This window comes from Pseudorca crassidens, chromosome 11 (assembly GCF_039906515.1).
Source record: "Pseudorca crassidens isolate mPseCra1 chromosome 11, mPseCra1.hap1, whole genome shotgun sequence".
Classification (NCBI taxonomy): domain Eukaryota; kingdom Metazoa; phylum Chordata; class Mammalia; order Artiodactyla; family Delphinidae; genus Pseudorca; species Pseudorca crassidens.
Window position 1 is genome coordinate 22,314,717 of NC_090306.1, and position 24,427 is coordinate 22,339,143.

General features: G+C 37.7%; 1 protein-coding gene across 2 annotated transcripts in view; it reads left to right on the forward strand.

Moving 5' to 3' along the window:
- BMAL2 (basic helix-loop-helix ARNT like 2) overlaps window positions 1–6,450 on the forward strand; it is a 104,033-nt gene extending 97,583 nt beyond the window's left edge. The window contains exon 18 of one of the 2 annotated variants that reach the window (XR_010932299.1): window positions 6,323–6,387. Coding sequence is in view for 1 of the 2 variants with exons in the window: in XM_067695993.1 (XP_067552094.1) it covers window positions 6,323–6,375 (53 nt within the window). In the remaining variant the exon portion in view is untranslated. Of the gene's footprint in view, window positions 1–6,322 lie in introns of both variants that reach the window. The other variant, XM_067695993.1, reaches the window with a different exon arrangement.
- The last annotated feature ends 17,977 nt before the right edge of the window (window positions 6,451–24,427 follow it).

Sequence of the window (24,427 nt, forward strand, 5' to 3'; positions counted from 1 at the left end):
GGAATGGTGTTGATGTGTTTAGCATTCTTCTATGCTTTTGTTATATATAGAAGACGTTTATTCTTGGAACAACCATCTGTCCAATGCTACAGGCTGCATTCCCTTAAGTTGCTGACATTCTGAGGGAATAAGAATAAAATCTAACTTTTATTAAATTCTTAAAACGGCAGGCACAGTTCCTAAACCTTTTACATGTATTAATTTAAGCCACCTAAGAACCCTGAAGATAAATGCTGGTATTGCCCCATTTTACACATGAGGAAACTGAGGCTCAGAGTTAAATAACTCAACAATGTTTCCCAGCTCGTAAGCTGTGGAGTTGGATCCGACCTGAGCGGCCCAGACTGTTGCTCTTAACCTGCGTTTTGGTAAACCTCTTGATTTGCTGTGGGACTCTCAGGGTCTTTCTACCTTCCCCTAACGCTGTCCTAAACGCAATGCACCACTATTTTTCTTTTCTTTTAAATATTTTTTAAATTGTAAAACACACAATACAATTTATTGTCTTAACCATTTTTAAGTGTACAGTTCTGTAGGATTAACTATATTCACATTGTTGTCCAATAGATCTCTAGAACTTTTTCACCTTCAAAACTGAGACTATACCCATTGAACAACTCCCTGCTTCCCCCTCCTCCCAGCCCCTGATAACCACAATTCTACTCTCGGTTTCTATAAGTTCAACTGCTCCAGATCTCGTATAAGTGGAGTCATACAGTATCTGTCTTTTTGTGACTGGCTTATTTCACTCAGCATGATGTCTCCAAGGTTCATCTACGTTGTAGCATATGCTAGGATTTCTTCCTTTTAAGGCTGAATAATATTCCATTATATGTATATACCACATTTTTATTCGTTCATCCATCAATAGACATTTGCTTCTACCTCTTGGCTATTGTGAATAATGCTTTTATGAACATGGGTGTACAAATATCTCTGCAAGATCCTGCTTTTAATTCTTTTGAATACATACCCAGAAGTGGGATTGCTGGATCATATACGGTAGTTCTGTTTAACTTTTTGAAGAACTGCTATGCTGTTTTCCATAGTGGCTGCACCATTTTACATCCCTACCAACAATACACAAGAGTTCTGATTTCTCCACATCCAAATAACACTCGTTATTTTGTTTTGTTTTTTATAGTGGTCATCCTAATGGGTGTGAGGTGATATCTCATTGTGTGTTTTTTTTTAATTTTATTAGAGTATAGTTGATTTATCATTGTGGTTTTCATTTGCATTTCTTTAATTGTTCGTGATGTTGTGCATCTTTTCATATGCTTGTTGGCTATTTGCATATCTGCTTTGAAGAAATGTCAAGTCCATTGCCCATTTTTCAATCAGGATATTTTTGCTATTGAGAGTTGTAGAAATTCTTTATACTTTGGATATTAACCCCTTATCAGATACATGATTTGTAAATATTTCTCTCATTCTGTATGTTGCCATTTCACTGTTGTTTCCTTCGATGCACAGAAGGTTTTAAGTTTGATGCATTTCCATTTGTCTATTTTGTCTTTTGTTGCCTATACTTTTGGTGTTTATTTCCATCTCAGTTGCTGAAGTATATAACCTATCTATCTGGGAAAGAAATACATTACAAACTTTTAAAGACCATAGTGAAACGAATTTTGAAAACCTTAGGAAATTTCAAATAGGTAGAAGGAAATTGTATTTACAAATCATTACTTAGTTCAGCATAGTAAATATGAGAAGCTAATTTACACAGTTATATAAGAAGAAATGGGACAAAGAAGAACTATTCTTCTAAGATATCTAGAGGAGGTATGGCAGGACATGGTATTTATGCCACCATCCTCTTCACATGCATGGCAGACATGGCTAAAGAAATAACATAATTTTTCTTGTTGAATCCAACTGGGTTTCAGAATCCTTCTCAACACACTGCTCCAGGCAACCACTCATAATCAACTGAGGCAACATATAGATAAAATCTATTTATCATCCTGTCCTCAAGCACCTCCAAAACAACATTAGGTGAAGGAGAATTCCTCAAACATGCCACATTGAAAAAGAGTCATGATTGCAGATTCATAATGATTACAAGCATATTAAACTCACTAAGAAGTTCCCCCAGAAAGAAATTACTGAACTGATTAATCCATTGTTTCCTAATTTGGTATTATCATAGAACCCTTTTTGTCACATTGTTCCTTATTAAAATACTATGAAATTAGATTTTTATGAAATAGGTAATATTTGAAAAAAAAGAAATAGGTAATATTTGAGATATTGAAATAGTTCTCTGATATTTCCCATTGAAAGATCATTTTATATTGCTGTCAATACTCTGAAAAATGTTAGTCAACTTTATTTTACATCTTGTGGAATCTGGTCTGCACAAATTGTTTAATTTGTTTTCATTGAAATATAGTTGATTTAGAATATTATATGTTTCAGGTGTACAACATAGTGATACAATATTTTGTAGATTATACTCCACTTAAAGTTATTAAAAATTGGCTATATTCCCTGTGTTGTACAATATACCCTCACAACTTGTTTATTTTATACATGGTACTTTGTACCTCTTAACCCCCTACCCCTGTATTGCCCCTCCCCACTTCCTTCTCTCCACTGGTAACCACAAGTTTGCTCTCTGTCTCCATGAGTCTGTTTCTATTTTGTTATTCATTTGCTTTATTTTTTAGATTCCACATTTAACAGATAACATACAATATTTGTCTTTCTCTGTCTTATTTCACTAAGTATAATAGCCTCCAGGTCCATCCATGTTGTTGCAAATGGCAAAGTTTCATTCTTTTTTATGGCTGAGTAGTATTCCATTGTATGTATATGTATATATATATATATATATATATATATATATATATATATATATATATATATATATATACACCACATCATCTTTATGCATTCGTCTGCTGATGGACACTTAGGTTGCTTCCATACCTTGGCTATTGTAAATAATGCTGCAATGAACATTGGAGTGCATGTATCTTTTTGAAATACTGTTTTCAATTACTTTGGGTACATACCCAGGAGTGGAATTGCTGGGTCATATGGTAGTTCTATTTTTAGTTCTTTGAGGAACCACCATACTGTTTTCTATAGTGCTTGCACCAATTTACACTCCTACCAACAGTGTACTAGGGTTCCCTTTTCGCCACCTCCTCACCAACATTTGTTATTTGTGGTCTTTTTGCTGATAGGCATTCTAACAGATGTGAAATGACATCTCATTGTGGTTTTGATTTACATTTCCCTGATGACTAGTGAAGTTGAACATCTTTTCTTTTCACGTTCCTATCAGCAATCTGTATGTTTTCTTTGGAAAAGTGTCTATTCAGGTCTTTTGCCCATTTTTCAATTGGGTTGTTTGTAATTTTTTGGTATTGAGTTGTATGGGCTGCTTATATATTTTGGATATTAACCCCTTATTGGTCATACTGTTAGCAAATATTATCTCCCATTCAGTAGGTTGTCTTTTCATTTTCTTGATGGTTTCCATTGCTGGGTTAAAGCTTTTAAGTTTAATTAGGGCCCATTTGTTTATTTTTGCTTTTGTTTCATTTGTCTTAGGAGACAGATCCAAAAACATATTGCTACAATTTATGTCAGAGAGTGTTCTGCCTATATTTTCTTCTAAAAGTTTCATGGTATCAGATTTTAGATTTAGGTTTTTAATCCATTTTGAATTTATTTTTATATGGTGTGAGAAAATATTCTAATTTCATTCTTTTGCATGTAGCTGTCCTGTTTTCCTAATATCATTTATTGAAGATTCTGTCTTCTCTCCATTGTATATTCTTGCCTCCTTTGTCATAGATTAATTGACCATCGGTGCATGGGTTTATTTCTGAGCTCTCTATTCTGTTCCATTGATCTATGTGTCTGTTTTGTGCCAGTACCATGCTGTTTTGATTACTGTAGCTTTGTAGTATAATATGAAGTCTGGGAGGATGATACCTCTAACTTTGTTCTTTTTTCTCAAGATTGCTTTGGCTATTCAGGGTCTTCTGTGATTTTATTAGGATTATTTGTTCTAGTACTGTGAAAAATGTCATGGGTATTTTGATAGGGATTGTATTAAATCTGTACATTGCTTTGGGTATACAGACATTTAACAATATTAATTCTTCCAATCCATGAAAATAGGATGTCTTTCCATTTCATTGAATCTTCTTCAATTTCCTTCATCAATGTTTTATAGTTTTTAGAGTATAGGTCTTTCACCTCCTTGGTTAAGTTTATTCCTAAGTATTTTATTCTTTTTAATGCAATTTTAAATGGGATTGTTTTCTTGCTTTCTCTTTCTGATAGTTCATTATTAGTGTATAGAAATGCAACAGATTTCTGTAAATTAATCCTTTATCCTACAAGTTTACTGAATTCATTTATTAATTCTAATAATATTTTGGTGGAGAATTTAGGGTTTTCTTTATGGAATATCATGTCATCTGCAAATATTGAAAGTTTTACTTCTTCCCTTCCAATTTGGATGCCTTTTTTTTTTTCTTGTCTGATTGCTGTGGCTAGGACTTCCAATACTAAGTTGAATAGAAGTAGTGAGAGTGGGAATCCTTGTTTTGTTAATGATTTTAGAGGCAAAGCTTTGAGCTTTTCACCATTGAGTATGATGTTACCTGTGGGTTTGTCTTAAATGGCCTTTACTATGTTGAGATATGTTTCTTCTATACCAACTTTGATGAGAGTTTTTATCATGAATGAATGTTGAATTTTGTAAAATGCTTTTTCTGGGTCTATTGAGATGATCATGTGATTTTTATCCCTCCTTTTGTTCACGTGGTATATCATATTGATTGATTTGCAGATATTGAACCATCCTTGCATCCCTCAAATAAACCCACTTGATCATGGTGTATGATCCTTTTTATATATTGTTGAATTCAGTTTGCTAATATTTTGTTGAGGAATTTTAAACCTATATTCACCAGAGATATAGGCCTGTACTTTTCTTTTTTTATAATGTCTTTGCCTGGTTTTGTTATCAGGGTCATGGTGGTCTTTTAGAATGAATTTGGAAGTGTTCCCTCCTCTTCAATTTTTTGAAAGAGTTTGAGAAGTCTAGCTATTAGCTTTTCTTTATCTGTTTGGTAGAATTCCCCTGTGAAGCTATCTGGTCCTTGTCTTTTGTTTGCTGAGAGTTTTTTTGATTACTAATTCAGTTTCACTACTAGTGATTAGTCTGTTCCTCCTGATTCAGTCTTGGAACGTATGATTCTAGAAATTTATCCTTTTCTTCTTGATTATCCTATTTGTTGGCCAGAACTATTTGTAGTATTCTCTTATAGTTTTTCGGTATCTCTGTGATGTCAGTTGTAATTTCTCCTCTTTTATTTTTTATCTTTATTTGGGTCCTCTTATTTTTTCTTGATGAGTCTGGCTAAAGACTTATCAATTTTGTTATCTTTTCAAAAAACCAGTTTTTGGTTTCATTGATTTTTTTCTTTTTTTCTTTTTTTTTCTTTTTTTGGTCTTTATTTCCCCTCTGATCTTTATTTCTTTTCGGGGAGCTTTGTTTGTTCTTCTCTTTCTAATTCCTTTAAGGTGTTAGGTTAGGTTGTTTATTTGAGATTTTTCTTGTTTCTTGAGGTAGGCCTTTATTACTATAAACTTCCCTTTCAGAACTGCTTTTGCTGCGTCCCATAGATTTTGGAAACTTGCGTGTTTATTGTCATTTGTCTTGAGGTATTTTCTGATTTCTTCTTGGATTTCTTCACTGACCCATTGGGTTTTTATTAGCATGTTGTTTAGTCTCCACGTGTTTGTGTTTTTCCTACTTTTCTACCTGTAATTTATTTTTGGTTTTATACTATTGTGGTTAGAAAAAATGCTTGATATAATTTCTATCCTCTTAAGTTTGTTGAGTCTTGTTTTGTGGCCTAGAATGTGATCTGTACTGGAGAACATTCCATGTGCACTTGACAATAATGTGTAATCTGCTCTTTTTGGATGAAATGTCTGATAGATATCTCTTAAGTCCAACTGGTCTATTGTGCCATTTAAGACCACTGTTTCCTTATTGATTTTCTGTCTGGATCATCTGTTCGTTGATGTAAGTGGGGTGTTAAAGTCCTCTACTATTATTGTATTATTATCAATTTCACTCTTTATGTCTGTTAATATTTGCTTTATGTATTTAGGTGCTCCTGTATAAGGTGCATATATGTTAACAAGCATAGTATACTTTTCTTATATTGATCCCTTTATCATTATATAATGCCCTTCTTTGTCTTTTGTTTTATAGACTTTGTTTTACTGTCTATTTTGTCTGGTATGAGTATTGCTAACCCTTCTTTCTTGTTTCCATTTGCAGGAAATATTTTTTCCATCCCCTCACTTTCAGTCCATGTGTGTCTTCAGTCCTGAAGTGGTTCTCTTGTAAGTAGCATATAGATGGGTTTTGCTTTTCTTTAATCCAATCAGCCACTTTATATCTTTTGATTGGAGCATCTAGTCCACTGACAATTAAAGTAATTATTGATAGGTATGTTCTTATTGCCATTTGTTACTTGTTTCCTGGTTGTTTTGTAGTTTTCTGTTCCTTTTCTTTTTGGTTTAATGATTTGTGGTTTAAACAAATTTAAACCCTTTGTGGTTTAATGATTTTCTTTAGTGGTATGCTTGTGTTCCTTTCTTTCTAGTTTTTGTGGTTTTTGATTTGTGGTTACCATGGGGTTCATAGATGTTGACCTATAACTATATCTACTTGTTTTAAACTGGTAGTCACTTAAGTTCAAATACATTCTAAAAGATCTAAATTTTTTCACTCCTCCCCCCCTTTTGTGTTTTTGATGTCATATTTTACATCTTCATGGTTATTCCTTCACTGTTTATTGTAGTTATAGTTGATTTTACAATTTTGTCTTCATTTTTTTGTCTTTTAATATTTTTACTAGCTTATTTAAGTGGTAGATCCACAGAATTTACTATATATATGCCTTTACTACTGCAATTTTCCCTTTCCTATAGAGTCTAACTTCTTTTCCACTTAGAGAAGCCCCTTTAATATTTCTTTTAGGGTAGATTGATAAAACTCTTTCAGTTTTTGCTTATCTGAGTTCTTTATCTCTTCTTCAATTCTGAATGACAATCTTGATTGGTAGCATATCCTACGTTGTAGGTTTCTCCCTTTCAGAACTTTAATGTATTATGCCACTCCCTTCTGTCCTGCAAAGTTTCTGCATAAAAATCAGCTGATATCTTATGGGGGTTCCCTTGCATTGACTCTTTGTTTTTCTCTTGCTGACTTTAGAATTATCCCTTTAACTTTTGCCACTTTAGTTATATGTCTTAGTGTGGGTCTGCTTGGTTTCATATTGTTTGGGACTCTCTGTGTTTCCTGTACCTGTATATCTGTTTCCCTCCTCAGATTCAGGAAGTTTTCACCATAATTTTATCAAATACATTTTGACCCCTTTCTCTCACTCTTCTCCCCCTGGGACCCCTATAATGTGAATGTTGGTATGCATGATGTTTTCACAGGTCCCTTAAACTGTTCTCATTTTTTTAAATTTGTTTTTCTTTTAGCTGTTCTGATTGGGCAATTTCCATGATTCTATCTTCCAGATCACGTATGTGTTCTTCTGTATCACCTAATCTGCTTTTAATTCCTTCTAATGGGTTTTACATTTCAGTTATTTTATTCTTCATGTCTGAATGGTTGTTTTTTATATTCTCTAGTTCCTTGTTAAAATTCTCACTGTGGTCGTCTCTTTTCCCTAGTTCAGTTAACATTCTTAGTACTAATGCTTTGAACTCTTTGATAAATCATTTATCTCTGTTCAGTTAATTGTTTTTTCCCTTGTTCTTTCATTTTAAACCGATTCTTCTGTCTCCTTACTTTGCTTAACTTTCTCTTACTCTATGAAGTTAGGTGAAACAGTTACCTATCCTGGTCTGGAAGGGGTGTCTTTGTGTGGGAGTGACCCTATGCAGCCTGTGTGTGCCCAGTGACTATGGTGAAGAGCTGTATCTGAAGTGAGCATGAGTCACATCTTCCCCCAGGGTTTGCTGGTAGCTGTTACCTTGGTAGGATGTGGGGCTGGACACAAAGGGGCTAGAGCCAGAGCCAGAGCCAGGTGTGAGCCACGGCTTCTCCTCTGCTTAGTGACCAATGCCACCTTATTAAGGGTAGGGTGTGTCCTAAGTTGCTGGAAAAGAAGTCCTGAAGGTAGAGTCCAGGCTGGTTTTGTTCCCTCTAAGCATGTGTGTTCTTCCCCCTCCCAGCCTTGGCACCTTTGCCCCAGAGGGGAGCAGTGCTGGAGCAAGAGGGGCTGGAGAGGGCACCCAGTGTGGGCCCACACTGGGGTGGTCTGGCACACCAATCAGAGTTCCAGATTGCTTCTAATCTGTTGCCTCCACATGTGCCAGGAATAGTTGCCCTGACCCCATTTCAGATGCTGGGTCTGAGGCAGCTTCATCCTACACATCTGTGCATTCTGCTAAGCCCTGACTGCCTTCACCCTAGTGTTCAGCTATGCTATAGAGCGAGAGGGGGCCAGAATGGGTGCTCAGCTTGGGCTGGGGTGGTCACTTCCAGTCTGCTTCCTCTGCCTTGTTTTGGAAGTAAGCAAGTATGTGTGTGGTCTTCACGAATGGAGTCTAGGTTTCTTATAGCCCACTATCAGTTCTACTGGTTTTCAAACCAGCTAAGGGGATTCATCCTCTCAGTGTTGGATCCCAGGGCTGAGTGCCCAGTAAGTGGTTTGAACTGCTCTGAATCTTTGTAATCCTTCTCTTCTGTGTCCCCTCCTAGGGGCACAGGTCCCCAACATGATCACTTCTCTTCTCTTCCTATCCAGCTCTGCATGGATCTTTCTTATAGCCTTGGTTGTAGAAAAGTCTTTCTGCCAATTTCTCATTTGTTTTCAGTGACAACTGCTCCACATGTAGATGTATTTTTGAAGTGTATGTTGGGGGAGGTGAGCTCTGGGTCCTTCTACTCTGCAATCTTGATCTACTTCTATTTAATTTTTACTGACTAAAAAGGAAGATTTTTTTAAAAGAATATCATATCTTCAAACTAGGAATGAAAATTTGAAAACTGGGAAGAGAAAGAAAGTCTAAAACACTGTCCTACTTTTAGTGACTATTATAACCCAAAATGATTAAAAAGATTGAATAACTAAACAAAAGGGATGATGTAATTATTAATATGCTATCTACCTGGTATTTTATACAAATGAGAAACATGGCCACTCAGGCCCACTACCTAGAGTCTGGCTCTCACTTAACTCTAGATTTTTGTGTTTACATAGGTATAATTTTGGTGAGCATTTATTAAATTGGTCCTTTTCAAGAGATTATAGAAAATAAATCAAGTCCTTAAAAATCATAGCAGCAGTTGCTGTGAATATGCAAGTTTGCAAAACATCTTAAGGCTTAATGTTTTTCACTCTCAGATATGTGTGTTCACAGGAATACCTGTTAAAAAACTAAATCTAGCCTTTCTAAAACAGAAAAACATACTGTATGGTGCAAAACCTTATAAGGACCTGATTTCGTAAACATAAATTAACATGGAAATAGAATTCACCAAAAAAAATGTAAAACTCCACACTGGTTCTAAATATCTGGTCCTGGGATAAGTAACATCAGTATCACCTGGGAGCTTGTCAGAATGCAAATTCTTGTGCCCCACCCCAGGCCTACTGATTGAGAAACTCTGGGATTAAGGCCCAGTAATCTGTTCGACCAAGTTTTCCAGGTGATTCTGATATACGCTAAGGTTTGAGAATTAATCTAGTTCACATATGCTATTAGTATGATCTATGTTATCTAGACTCTTTGAAGTTTCTCATTCTGTGTGATCTTGATAATAATGGAAATTCCCCACATTTGAGGAGCAGAATACAGAGGCTGTTTTCCAAATATAACATCTAATGAGCAATCAGAAATGACCCTCCCTCTGTAGCAAAATAGAGTATAAAAATTGTCTCTGTATTTTTAGAACATAAAAAGATTTGCTAGCATTTTCAGGAAAACAAGCCAGCTATAAAAGATCCATTCTGTTGTCACTAAGTTTAGATGATTGCTCTACAAATAACAAATAAAAGGGGAAAAAGTACAGGATAAGAGTATAGTATAGCTATGAAATTGACTAATATCTGTGGCAGCTTAAGAAGAAAATAGTGTAGCTCTTCCCCACCTATGAAAACAGTCCAAACTCATATAAATAGAAAGAGGACATTTTAAATAGTGGAGGCTGTCCGCAAGCCAAATAAGAGGGCATCTTTGCTCTAAGGATTGAAGGGACATCCCACCCCACAGAGCAGATCCAGTGGCTGCACCTCTGTAGGAGGCTGTCTGCTATATAGAGGTGGCATCTGGTACTGGGCCATGGTGGGTGGCTTGAAGGCTCTAGTCACAGCCACCACCTTCTGAGGGGTTCCTGAAATCTACGCGCCTTCTGTAGACCTTCACATTCACCTTCATAGCAGTGTGAATTTTGCTGAAAAACTGGGTCCCCTAACCAGGCATTTGAAAAAAATCCTGAGTAATATTTCCATTTGGGGAGACACTTCATAATTTTCAGATTATAATGACACTCCCTCTAGGGCAGAGTTTCTGTACCTTGTCACTATTGACGGTTTAGGCTGGGGGAGTCTTTGCTGTGGATGGCTCTTTTGTACACTGTAGGATGCTCAGCAGCACCTCTGGCCAATACCCACTAGATGCCAGTAGCAACCGCCATGGTGACAACCGAAAACATCTCCAGACATTGCCACTGTCTTCCGGAGGAAGGGGTGCAAAATCTCTCCCCTCTCTCCCAAGCTGAGAACCACTGCTCTAGAGAGATCATTTCCCCTTTTTGTTAAAGTGGGCAGGAAAAAATCACCCTTCCTTTCCTTTATCTTCATTAAAACCACTACTCCTTTGACCACTCTCATTTTTCCTTATTTATCCCCTCCCCTCACGCATCCTCCCTTCTTCCCCAAAACACATACAGTCTTTACTTCCTTCCACAACTGGACTGGTCCTCAAAGGCTATCGTTTGGCTTACTCTTAATCAATGTTCAACGCCTTCGCCCCATTGTCCTTTAGCCTCAGTGAACCCCAGAAAATCCCAGTTCTGGATCAATTCAGCTCTCTGACGACCCCACACCTACACTAGGACTACCAAGTAATATCACTCGAGAAAATCGTAAGTCTGCATAAATGCATGGTCTCCCACTCATGAGCCTCAGTGAGGCAGCCTGAAGTTCTTATTTCTCTTCACCCACCTCCATCTCTTCCATCCTCACCTGGAGTGGGGAGCTCATACACACATTGGAACGGTGTTCAATATTAACAACAACAAAAAGTTGTTTGGATTTGGTTTGGTTTTGTCTTATTAATACTGCAGATTGAAGAATGGAAAATGTTGGAGGTGGGAGACTGGGACTGTAGGAGTGACCCACTGAATGGACCCACACTTACCCACCACAATGAGCCAGGAACGGTCCTTTCCCAGCCCTGACCCTGAAGGGCACATTCAGGAGGGATCTAATAGGAGAGGAGAGGGGTAGGAAAAAAATGAGGTGGGGGTAGAAAAAGAAAGCCAGGGAGAGAACGTGCTACTGGATGCCTACCTCAGTCTGATTCTGTATAAGTTTGTGACCAGATGGGCCATAGTAAAATTTTACTCCATCTATTGACCCCCACATATGGTCCTAGTGAGCTAGCTAAGGGTAAGTTTGTAATATTGTGCTCTCCTGGTAATGGACTGTATCCACATGCCCTTTCAGGCACTGAAGGGCCTGACAATAAGGCTACACATATATTTCTAAAGCCAGTTGTCTTGCCCATTTCCATTAACAGCTATTTCAGACCGCCCTCTGTAGACCTTCACATTCACCTTCATAGCAGTGTGAATTTTGCTGAAAAACTGGGTTTTTTTGTTTAAATGTAAATGGCCTAAATTCTAAAAGACAGAGTGGCTGAATGGATTAAAAAAGACTCAACTATATGTTGCTACAAGAGGCTCACTTTGCCTTTAAGAATACACATACACTAAAAATGAAGGGACAGAAAAATATATTCCATGCAAATAGAAACTAAAAGAACATAGGGGTGGCTAAACTTATACCAGACTAAGTAGACTTTAAGCCAAAGTCTAAGAGACAAAGATGGTCATATAATGATAAATGGGTCAATTCATTAAAAGGATATATTAGTAAATATTTCTATACCCAATATAGGAGAACCTAAATATATAAAGTAAATATTAACAGATCTGAAGGGAGAAATAGGCAGCTATACAACAATAGTAGAGGACTTTAATACACCACTTTCAAGAATCCAGACAGATCATCTAGACAGAAAATAAGGAAATATTGAATATATACTACACACTAGATCAGATGAACCTAAGAGATATTTACAGAATATTCTACCCAACAGCAGCAGAATACACATTCCTCTCAAGTGCACATGAAATGTTCTCCAGGATAGATCATATATTAGTCCACAAAGAAGTCTTAACTTTAAAAATATTGAAATCATATTAAGCATCTTTTCTGACTATATTAAGCATTTTCTCTCACTATAAATGTATAAAACTAGAAATCAATCACAAGAAGAAAATTAGAAAATTCACAAACATAGAGATTAAATAACATGCTCCTGAACAACCAATGGGTCAAAGAAGAAATTGAAAGACAAATCAAATAACACTGTGAGACAAATGAAAATAGAAACAATGTACTAAAATGTATGAGGTGCAGCAAAAGAATTTCTCAGAAGGAACTTTATAGTGATAAATGTCCACATTAAAAAAAAAATCTCAAAATGACCTAACTTAACACCTCAAGAACAACAAACTAAGCCCAAAGTTAGTAGAAGAGAGGAAATAAAGATCAGAGCAAAAATAAATGAAATAAAGACTAAAAAGCTAACAGAAAAGATCAATGAAACTAAGCTTTTAAAAATTTGGTATTTTGTATTGGAGTATAGTTGATTAACAGTGTTATGTTAGTTTCCGTTATACAGCAAAGTGATTCAGTTATACATATACATGTATCTATTCTTTTAAAATTATTTTCCCATTTAGGTTATTACAGAGCATTTAGTAGGGTTCCCTGTGCTATTCAGTAGGTCCTTGTTGATTATCTATTTTAAACATAGCAGTATGTACATGTCAATCCAAAAAACTAAACTTTTTTTAAAAAAATAAACAATAGACAAACCTTTAGCTAGACTTAACAAGAAAGACGACACAAAATTGTAAACAAAAAAGGAAGCATTACAACTGGTACCATAGAAATACAAAGGATCATAAGGCTACTATGAACAGTTGTATGCCAACAAAGTGGACAACCTAGAAGAAATGGATAAATTCCTAAGAACATATAACCTACCAAGACTGAATCATGAAAAAATAGAAAAGCTGAACAGACCAATTACTAGTAAGGAGATTGGGAGGTTTTGATTACTGATTCAAAGTCCAGAAGTAGATGGCTTAACTGTTGAATTCTACCAAACATTTAAAGAATACATACTAATCCTTCTCAAACTCTTCAAAAAAAAAAACTGAAGAGGGAACACTTCCAAAGTCATTTAAGAGGCCAATATTACCCTGATACCAAGCTAGATGAGGACACAAGAAAAGAAAGTTACAGGCTAATATCTGTGATGAACATAGATACAAAAATCCTCAACGAAATATTATAAGACTGTATTCAACAGCACATCAGAAGGATCATACACCACAATTAAGTGGAATTTAATCCAGAAATTCAAGGATGATTCAACACACACACACACACACAAAATCAATGTGTTACACTACACTAATGTGAACAAAATGGGAGATAAAAATCACATGATCATCTCAATAAATGCAGAAAAAACCTTTGACAAAATTTAATATCCTTTCATAATAAAAAGCTGTCAACAAAGGTGGTATAGAAGGATTGTACCTCAACATAATAAAGGGTACATATGACCAGCACACCGCTAACATCATATTCAGTGATGAGCAGAAAGCATATCCTCTAAGATCAGGAAGAAGATAAGGATGCCCATTTGTGCCACTTTTATTCAACATAGTTCTGGAAGTCCTAGCCAGAGCAAGTAGACAAGAAAAGGAAATAAAAACATTCAAATGTGAAAGGCAGAAGTAAAATTGTCTGTTTGCAGATGACATGATCTTATATATAGAAAGTGCTAAAGAATCCACTAAAAAACTATTAAAACAAATGAATTCAGTAATTTTCAGGATACAAAAATAAACATTTAAAAACTCAGTGGCATTTCTATACACTAACAAACCATCAAAAAAAAGAAAGTAGTCTCATTTGTAATAGAAAAAAACCAATAAAATAATTAGGAATAAATTTAACCAATGTTACAAAAAAACTGTACACTGAAAACTATAAAACATCAATGAAAGAAATTGAAGAAGACACAAATAAATGGAAGGATATCCTATGCTCATGGACTGGAAGAAGTAATATTGTTTAAATGGCCATACTACCCGAAACAATCTTCAGTTTTAATGTATTCTGCATCAAAATTCTAATGGCATTTTTCACAGACATAGAAAAGATGTATGGAGCCACAAAAGAACCTGAGCAGCAAAGTAATCTTGAGAAAAAAAAAAAAAGCTGTAGGCTTCTTTTTCAAATTATATTACAAATATCATGTATTTGTAATATATATTATATTCCAAAGAAGAATGTACAAGAGAAAAGGAGAGTCTCTTCAGTAAATCGTGTTGGGAAAACTGAACAGCCACATGCAAAAGCAAGAAACTGAACCCCTACCTTATACCACACACAATAGTCAACTGAAACTGGATTAAAGACTTGAATGTAAGACCTGAAACCATAAAACTCTTAGAAGAAAACAGAGGGCATGCTCCTTGACATCAGTCTTAGCATTGATTTTTTGGATTTGGCACCAAAAGTAAAGGCAACTAAAGCAAAATAAACAAATGGGACTACATCAAACTAAAAACAGCTTCTGTACAGCAAAGGAAACCATCAACACAATGAAAAGACAACCTACAGAATGAAGGAAAATGTTTGCAAATCATATATCTGATAAGGGGTTAATATCTAAAATATACAAGGAACTCATAAAGCTCATTAGCAAAGAAAGCAACCCAATTTTTAAAATGTACAAAGGACCTGAATAGACATTTTTGCAAAGAAGACATACAGATGGGCAACAAATACATGAAAAGATGCTCAACACTACTAATCATCAGGGACATGCAAATCAAAACCACAATGACATATCCGTTCATATCTGTCAGAATGGCTATCATCAAAAAGACAAGAGACAAATGTTGGTGAGAATTTAGAGAAAAGGGAACTGTTGTACACTGCTGGTGGGAATGTGAATTGGTATAGCCATTATGAAAAACAGTATGGAGGTTCCTTTAAAAATTAAAAATAGAACTACCATGTGATCTAGGAATCCTACTTCCAAGTATATATATCCAAAGGAAATGAAATTAGTATCTCAAAGTGATATCTGCACCCTCACATTTACTGCAGTGTTATTCACAGTAGCCAAGATATGGAAACAATCTAAGTGTCCATCGGGACTTCCCAGGCGGTCCAGTGGGTAAGACTCTGTGCTTCCACTGCAAGGGGCATGGGTTGGATCCCTGGTTGGGGAAATAAGATTCTGCATGTCGTGTGGTGTAGAAAAAAAAAAAATTAAAAATGTAAGTGTGCAACAAAATGAACAAATGGAGAAAATGTGAGATATGTAATATTCGGCCATAAAAAAGAAGAAAACCCTGCCATTTGTGACAACGGATGAACTTGGAGGATATTATGCTAAGTAAAATAAGTCAGACAGAAAAAGGCAAATGCTGCATGATCTCACTTATACAGAGAATCTACAAAGTGGAACTCAGAGTAACAGAGAGTGGAATGGTTATGACCAGGGGCAGAGAAGTGGGAGAAAAGGGGAGATGTTGGTCAAAGGGTACAAACTTCAGTTAGAAGATGAATAAATTCTAGAGACCTAATGTACATCATGGTGACTATAGTTAATAACATACTGTATACTTGAGATCTGCTAAGCGAGTAGATTTCAAGTGTTCTCATAACGCACAAAAATAATGGTAGCTATGTGATGATGGATGTTAATTAACTTGTTTATGGTAATCATTTCACAATGTATACATAAATCAAAACATCACATTGTACACCTTAAATATATACAATTTTTGCCAATCATACATCAATAAAACTAGAAAGAATTATTGTAAACACACTAACAAAAAATAGAAAGTCACTTTAAAAATGCTACATGTATAACAAACATTTTGTTTTAACCTAAAAATTGGGCCTCCATTTGTTAATAATTCTGAGTTAGGACCAAGGCATTTTGGGGGCGGTCCATTACCTGGAGTTCTGCAGAAACCATGCCAATGATTTATCATTTGTGTTGTCCAATCTGAATTTCTTTAGTTGAAGAAATGTGAGTGGAAAATCCTACTAGATTTTTTGTTTAGGTTTTATTTTTTTAACTCCAAACATTTAAAGTTGCATTACCCACACCTACTTTAACAAAAACAAAAAAGGGCAACTCACCGTTTTAAGATTTTTTTCCCCAAAGCTTAACTTTCATAAAAACAACGGTTTACATTAGCCAAGGCAATGAGTACAACTGGATGAACAGGTCACAAGGGGAAAAGTTCCTTCAGCAGGGAGTCTGTGTACAGGGCTCCTGCCACGCTCCACATCTTTCCACCGAGCCCACCTGTTCACCGCGCACAGGGCCATCCCTCCATCCTCCTTCCCATCTGAACAGAAGAGGGCTCCTCTTCTTGTCCAAAGAGCCCTTCTCCTGGACTCTGCATCTGGTCTCCCAACACCTTAGCCACCTCAGTCTGTCTTCTCTTTTGTTTTCAACATCTCCCTCTTTTCTACCTCTTCCCCTTCGGCATTTAAACCTACGCTATTGACTCTTGGTAGCAAAGCAATCATCCTCAGTTCCGTGTATTCCTCTTCACAGCTTGCCCAGAGTCCATGCTGCCTGCTTTCAGTTTCTCCCCTCCAAGGTACTTCTTCCCTCACACTCCTCACTGAATTTCTCATCAAGTTCACCAGCGACCTCCTTGTTGTCTCTAGCATTTCTTTCTTTTTAATATTCGTTACTGCAGACACCTTCCTCCCCTTCCTGAATCTGCTTCCCTCAGCTTCTGTGATATCTCACTCCTGGTTTCCTTCTCAGCTCTCTGGCCATTCAAATGGTGGAATTCCTTCAGGCTTAGTCCTAGGCTTTTTCTTTCTATGTGGCCTATATTCTGTGATCTCATCCACAAGTAGAGATTCCCTACCACCCAATTGCTTATGATTCTCAAATCTATGATTCTATCCTAATCTTTCTCCTGAGCTCCAGAACTGTGTCTCCAACTGCCTACTGGTTACATCTACCTATTTGTTCCAGAAAGACCTTAAATCTCAACGTGTCCAAAACATAATTCATCCCTTTGCCCTTCCTCCTCAATCAGCTTTTCCTCCACGGCCCCTTGTTTTTCTGTAGCCACAGAGATTTACCCAGTTTTCAAGCCAGACACCTGTAAGGCATCATCCACTCATCACGCCTCTCACTTGATACATCTGATCAACCACATCATTCATTTGATAAATATTCATCTATCTATATTAATTATAGGTTAGAGTTTCTACTTTAGCAAACAAAAATATAGGACATCAGTTAAATTTTAATTTCAGATGAACAATGAATAATTTTTTAGTATAACCCGTGCACTGTTTGGGACATACTTATAGTAAAAAATTATTTGCTGTTTATCTGAAATTCAAATTTAACTGAGCATCCTATATTTTATCTGGCAGCCCTATTTCAATTTCAAATACTCATACCACTACCTTAGTTTAGGATACTGAAAAATGAAACAGGAGCCACAACTGCAAAACTGATAACTTGCAACACAAGCTACCTAAGCTTAGTTTGTTACAGCTAAAACTTGTTCAGACCCACATGTTCCAAGAGCACGAAGTGCTTTAACAGTAACTCCACAGGGACCTCTTTATGAGACATTGATAGAGTCCAAGGAATTCTAGACTTTGATCAACTTTAGAAACTGCCAAGCTGAGGCTCTCATTCCTCTTTTCTCGTGAAAATAATAGGAAGATACAAACACATGTCATTTATTTTATCGCTACAGATAGTTATTTACCATCTGCTATTTCTTTTCCTTCCAGAATTTCAGATCCCAGTCAGTTCTCGTTATTTATGGTAGTTACGTTCTATGAAGTCGCCGTGAACACTGTGAATTAGCAAACAGTGAACGGCTGCTCTGAGGGCAAATGCAGGGCTAGGCTTCTGCGAACCTCTGGTCACAAGTTTGTCATCAACCGATCAATACATAACCTCCTTTTATGTGTGTTTCTGTTTAAAGACACCATATTTAATATATATCAAGACTCATTAATATTGAACTACCGGCCAACAGCACTGTAACTCATGCCTGGATGAAGCTTACCTAATGCACTTTTTTTTTTTCTGTAGGGCACATCACAGCCTTCTTTTTTTTTTTTTTTTTTTGGTGGTACTTGGGCCTCTAACTGCTGTGGCCTCTCCCGCTGCGGAGCACAGGCTCCGGACGCACAGGCTCAGCAGCCATGGCTCACGGACCCAGCCGCTCCGCGGCATGTGGGATCTTCCCGGACGGGGGCACGAGCCCGTGTCCCCTGCATCGGCAGGCGGACTCTCAACCACTGCGCCACCAGGGAAGTCCCCACAGCCTTCTTGTACAAAGGAACACCAGACAGCACTGTAGCATTCTGCTTGGGGTCTGTTCTAAACAGTGACATCAACAAAAAAACACTAAAATGTGAAAACCATGGTTCCCCAAAGGATGCTCGTTTACGGTATCAGAGCTGAATCAGGAAGGCAGTGCATCACCTTGCCCAGCCTCAACTGGGAACGTGTGGTCAGGAGACTCAACATTTCCACTGCCCTGCGCGAGTCCACAGATGACTGCAAAAGTGCCAAGAGTTTTGATTTTGAAGTTTATAAATAAATTTTCGTGAGTAGGTCAGTTTGCAAATATGGAATCTGTGACTAATGAGGACTGACCGTATATATTCTTGGTTCCTCAGCCACCTCTCCCTCAAGTACCTTCATTCATTCTTGGTCTTCTGTTCTAGAACCCTCCTGGGCCTGCTTTCCTGACGCAAAGTCCTTAATCTAATCCCTTCCCTCCCCACTGTTAAAGTTGGCTAATATCTACCACTCTCTGCAGGGAACATATGTGAGCTCGCAGGAATTGATTGCAATAAATTCAATCGAATTTAACAGGTCATAGTTGATATGATGCCTGTTCCAGAGATATTTATGATGTTGTAAAATCTGTTCCTTCATTATATTTAATGAAACTTTAATAAAAGTTTGCAGAGTGGGAGGGTGGATTCTAAAGGAAATGAGGATAAAGAAGGAACATTTCTGATATCATATCATGTAAGGGACCACCTACTCTGGGAACTGAATCTTTCTTCCTAGGCCCATGGTTGTAAAATATATTCTGTGAAGTCTGTGGTCCTGGAGTTCTGTTTAATGCCAGAAATCTCAGAGCATGAGAGCTCCCAGACCACTCTTCCTGGGGTCTCTGTATTTCAAACTTTCATCTCAATGTCCAAGGAGAGATGTACCTGTCGATTGGCCCCAAGTTTCTAAGCAGATGGGATTTTGGAGTTGAGCATCCCTCATACCATAGGAGATCGCTGGCGTTGGAGTACCTCCTCCAGTGGCTGGCTGGCTGGGAAAGCATGTACCATGACAGCCTTTGAAACGTGGTCCAGATTCTTTAGGGTGGTTTGGGTTTGCCATCTGTTGTTTAAAGGTTTATCATTATGAAAAGATGATTCTAACTAGAGCCTGCTGAGATAAAAGCTGCTGCCCCATCCCATGCTGGGGAATATGAGTGTTATTTCAGTGGCTGTGTGCACAGTTCTGTAAATCTATTCCTTGGATTAAAGCCCAGCTAGAGAATGGAACATTCGCTTGTATGTATTCCCTGAAAAACTGTCACAAATTCTCAGACATGAAGGAACAGCAAGGCTGCCCTGGCAGCTCCCCACATCGCAGAATTTCAAAAATGCCTGTTGTCTCATTAGAACGAACTGTCTGGGGCTTCCCTGGTGGAGCAGTGGTTGAGAGTCCGCCTGCCGATGCAGGGGACACGGGTTCGTGCCCCGGTCCAGGAAGATCCCACATGCCGCGGAGACGCTGGGCCCGTGAGCCATGGCCGCTGAGCCTGCGCGTCCGGAGCCTGTGCTCCGCAACGGGAGAGGCCACAACAGTGAGAGGCCCGCGTACCGCAAAACAAACAAACAAACAAACAAAAGAAAAAAACGAACTGTCTGAACAAAAGGAGGTAGGAAGAGTGAAAGGAGCCTGGATACGGGCTGCTTTCTCAGCCTCCCGGCCCCTCCTCCGCCAGCCTCACTCCTCCCAGATGTTTTCACTGAACTCCTGTCGGCCTTCCCGGCTTACTCTTTGGCTCACTCCCCAGGGAGCTGTATTCGCGCAAGTATGGCAAATGTGTGAATCAAGAAGAAAGATTGCCTTTTCCCAGTTAGGAAACTAGTTTCAGTTTGCTTTTAAAGCGATACTTTTTTTCTAATTCTGAAAGTTGTCAGGCTCATTGCAAAAAGTGTTGAAAAATGCAGATAAGCAGCAAAGCAAATCACAAAAATCAAGTATAACCCCGTCTTCCGCATATAATCATTGTTGACATTTTTGTTTTCTTTTAGCCTTTCTCTGTGAATCAGTGCGAATAAACATGTTTCCAGTTGGATTATATTGGGTATACTGTTTTGTATTCTGCCTTTTCCCCCACTTGGTAGTATATTCTAAATATTTTGCAATGATATCATGTATCTTCAGATTATAACTTTTTAAAATAGACTTTAATTTTTAGAGCAGTTTTTAGGTTCAGAGAAAAATCGAGTGGAAGGTGCAGAGATTTCCCATATACCCTTTGCCCCCACACATGCATAGTTTCCCCATTTTCAGCATCCCCCAAACCCCCATTTTTAATAGCTGCATGGTCTTCCAGTTAACCAATTCCTATTGTTGAACTTCCACATTATTTCCAGGGATTATATGCAAAATACATAGAAAGCATTTAACAGCCCCAGGCATGGGCCAACCAATCAGAATGACCAGGCAGTCGGACCAGAGCTGGGTTCTGGAGGCTTCAGACTGCCAGGCATGAGCCTTAGTTTAGTGTTTGAATGGCAGGGATCTGGGGGAGGATCTAGGAGGCAGGCAGTATACAGGGACTTGAGCGAAGGGATGCAAGCAGCATCTCTTCATCAATCACACAAAAGATTTTCAATATTTTAACTACCCATATGGTTATATTGGTGCAAATTTTCTGAATATCAGAATATTTATCAATATTACAACTAGTAGAGCTATGAACATCTTTATAGAGATATCTTTGCACAGATCTCTGATTATTCCCAGATGCACCTTTGTTGTGTCGAAAGATATGATACAGCTGTACAGCTTTCAGTATATAGTTCCACACTGTTTTTCCAAAGTTAACACAGTTTATACTTTTGCCAAGCTTATTATCTCACCAACTTTACCATTGAAACCTGTGTGCCTGGGCTTCCCTGGTGGCGCAGTGGTTAAGAATCCACTTGCCAATGCAGGGGACACAGGTTCGAGCCCTGGTCCGGGAAGATCCCACATGCCACGGAGCAACTAAGCCCATGTGCCACAACTACTGAGCCCGCGCACCTAGAGCCCGTGCTCTGCAACAAGAGAAGCTGCCGCAATAAGAAGCCCGCACACCGCAACGAAGAGTAGGACCCCCTACTCGCCACAACTAGAGAAAGCCCGCGTGCAGCAACGAAGACCCAACGCAGCCAAAAATTAAAAAAAATAATAATAAAATAAATAAATTTATTAAAAAAAAAACTTGTGTGCCTTGGGGTAGGATATTTTGCATCTCAATTCCTCTCAACCCAGCAAATCCAATTATAGGTTATGTATCCAAGAAAAATACTCTGAATATATTCAGGAAAAAAACGCATATGCCCTTTTTGGCCAAGTGCATCATTGTCGAAGTTCTGCCGCTTTTCATATGCTTTAAAGGCAACTCCAATCTACCTCTTGAAATCTGTTTCCTGCAATTCTGCCTTGCTTTCAAGTCCTCTTCATAGCCTTACCTCAATATATTTTTGGACGATAGTTGTTCTTTATAACTCTGCAGGTTTGTGAATTGCAGTGCCCCTGAGCTGTACAAAAAGAGGCATGGACACAGACATTCATTGTAGAGTTGTTTATTGTAAAAACAACAATCCCCCAACTGAAAATAAAATAATATTCAGGAATAGCAGGAAATGGATGGTTTACATACTTTATGGTAATCCATAGTATGAAATATTATACAACGATTAAAAAGAATGAGGAAGATGTATAAGACTGACATGGAAAGTTCTAAGATATTGAGGGAAAAAGCAAGTTATAGGACAGAATATGCAGTATCAGCACAGTAATGTTATATTAAAAAGTATCTGAATATGTAATGTAGATATGAATAGATAAGTATCTGGGAGAATACAGATCAAAATATTGATACGTACCTCTGAGGAGAGAAATGGGATTGTAAGGCAAAATTTTTAGTCTGCATATTTTTATAGTGTTTTAATTCTTATAACATTAAACTGTTTTCATTTTGTGATTTTTAACAATATTCTTTAAAGTAGGAAATAAAAGGATTGAAGTCAGTTGTTTTCCTTCTGTCTTTTGTTGTCGCTGTTTTTTTTCTAGCAGGAGAAACCTTTCCCCTCCTAACTTTTAAGTAAAATTCCAACATATCTGAAACCTGAAATCAGCACAGGCTTCATTACAAACCAGCTTCAAAGGCTTGAGATCTGCGCAGTTACCTGAGCCCCACCCTTGATTTAGTGTTCTTCTGTTGCTGTCTTGACAGTCTTAATAATTTTTAATAAGGGGCCCCATATTTTCACTTTCACTGGGCCCCATAAATTATGTAGTCGGTCATGACAGTAGATTAGACACTCTCTGAGTTCCAAGAGTCTTCTTCGTGCTTTCAAAGTATCAGCATCACTCACTAGCCAACCAATGGTAGGGGGTTGGGGGATTGGGGGTTGAGGGGGATGGAGCCTTGGAAGTCAGCCTCAGCCAGAGTTCTGAGCAGCCGTCAGCACCCACGTCCTGAAATCACAGCTTTAAATGACTGATGATTTCTGCCAATACATGGGCTCATGTGTTCTACCTCCTTTTTTTTTCTTTTTTGCATTAGCAGAAAAATTAAATTGTCTTCTCATGGTTTACTGATATGGGCTTCCACAATGATCCCCTTGTCTCATTTTACATCAATTGCATTGTTTAAAATGTTTGAGAGAAGATTTTTGTGTGCAGGAGAGACTAATGGCATCTCTGTCCTGCAAAAATAAGTGAAATGAGTTTCACAAGGCTTGTCTTGGAAAACCCACGCCAGTGCCCCCAAACCACTGTTTCCTCTTCTACCAGCTTGCTTAGAAGCCATACATTCCTTTCTTAAACCTTGCCTGAAACGGTTGTGTTCCTACAGCATGACTGTTTCATGTCACGCCCTTTCATGGGAATACTAATTCCCCATTGCCAGTGGCCTTGTCTGCCTTCCTGCCTTTCTTCCTTTCTCTGCTCTTTTTTGAAATCTGTATTGCACATAAAAATCACAAAAATGTCCACCACTCCAAAATAGCCTCTTTTAACCTTTGGGTGAACATCCTGCAAATTATCTACGTAAAGTAAAAATATAGATATGGCTATAAATACATATTGACATAAATGCCTTTTGCCATTGCCTTCTTTCCTATTTAATAGGTTAAAACACCAATTAAATTATAATTGAATAAAATACAATGAAATGTGTCAGAAAAACTATCTCCTCATCAAGTCCTATTTAAGTTCGAACTTTTATGTTAGCATTTAAGACATTTCCCATTCCCTGGAAGATTTTCTTCCCTACTCTTCATTTATCTGAATAATATTAAAGTCATACTCACTGTGTGAAATTCTCTAGAAGTATTAGAACAGCTGTCCTACGCCCATGTAGGCATCCATCCAATAATCCCTTATCGCCGCGATCCTGTAGCAATCCTGTATTTGCCGCTCAACATTTGCCATTCAACATATACTGACTGTTGTTGTCATTTACCTTCTTCTAAACTGAAGTAAAGACTGTCTTGCACATCCTTTTATCCCTTGCCTTCTTTAGCACATTGTCCTAGATTCAATAACCGGCTGATGAATATTTGATAAGAGAGGTGAGGATGCTGTTACCACCACATAAGGGAACTTCACACAGATATTGATTCCTAAATATCTGTGGAGGTGCAGGCACTACTTTCCCTAATCTTTCTCTCTCTACGAGCTCCCTAGCAATTTCTATACAGTTCCAACTCTGACATCACTCTTGTTTAGG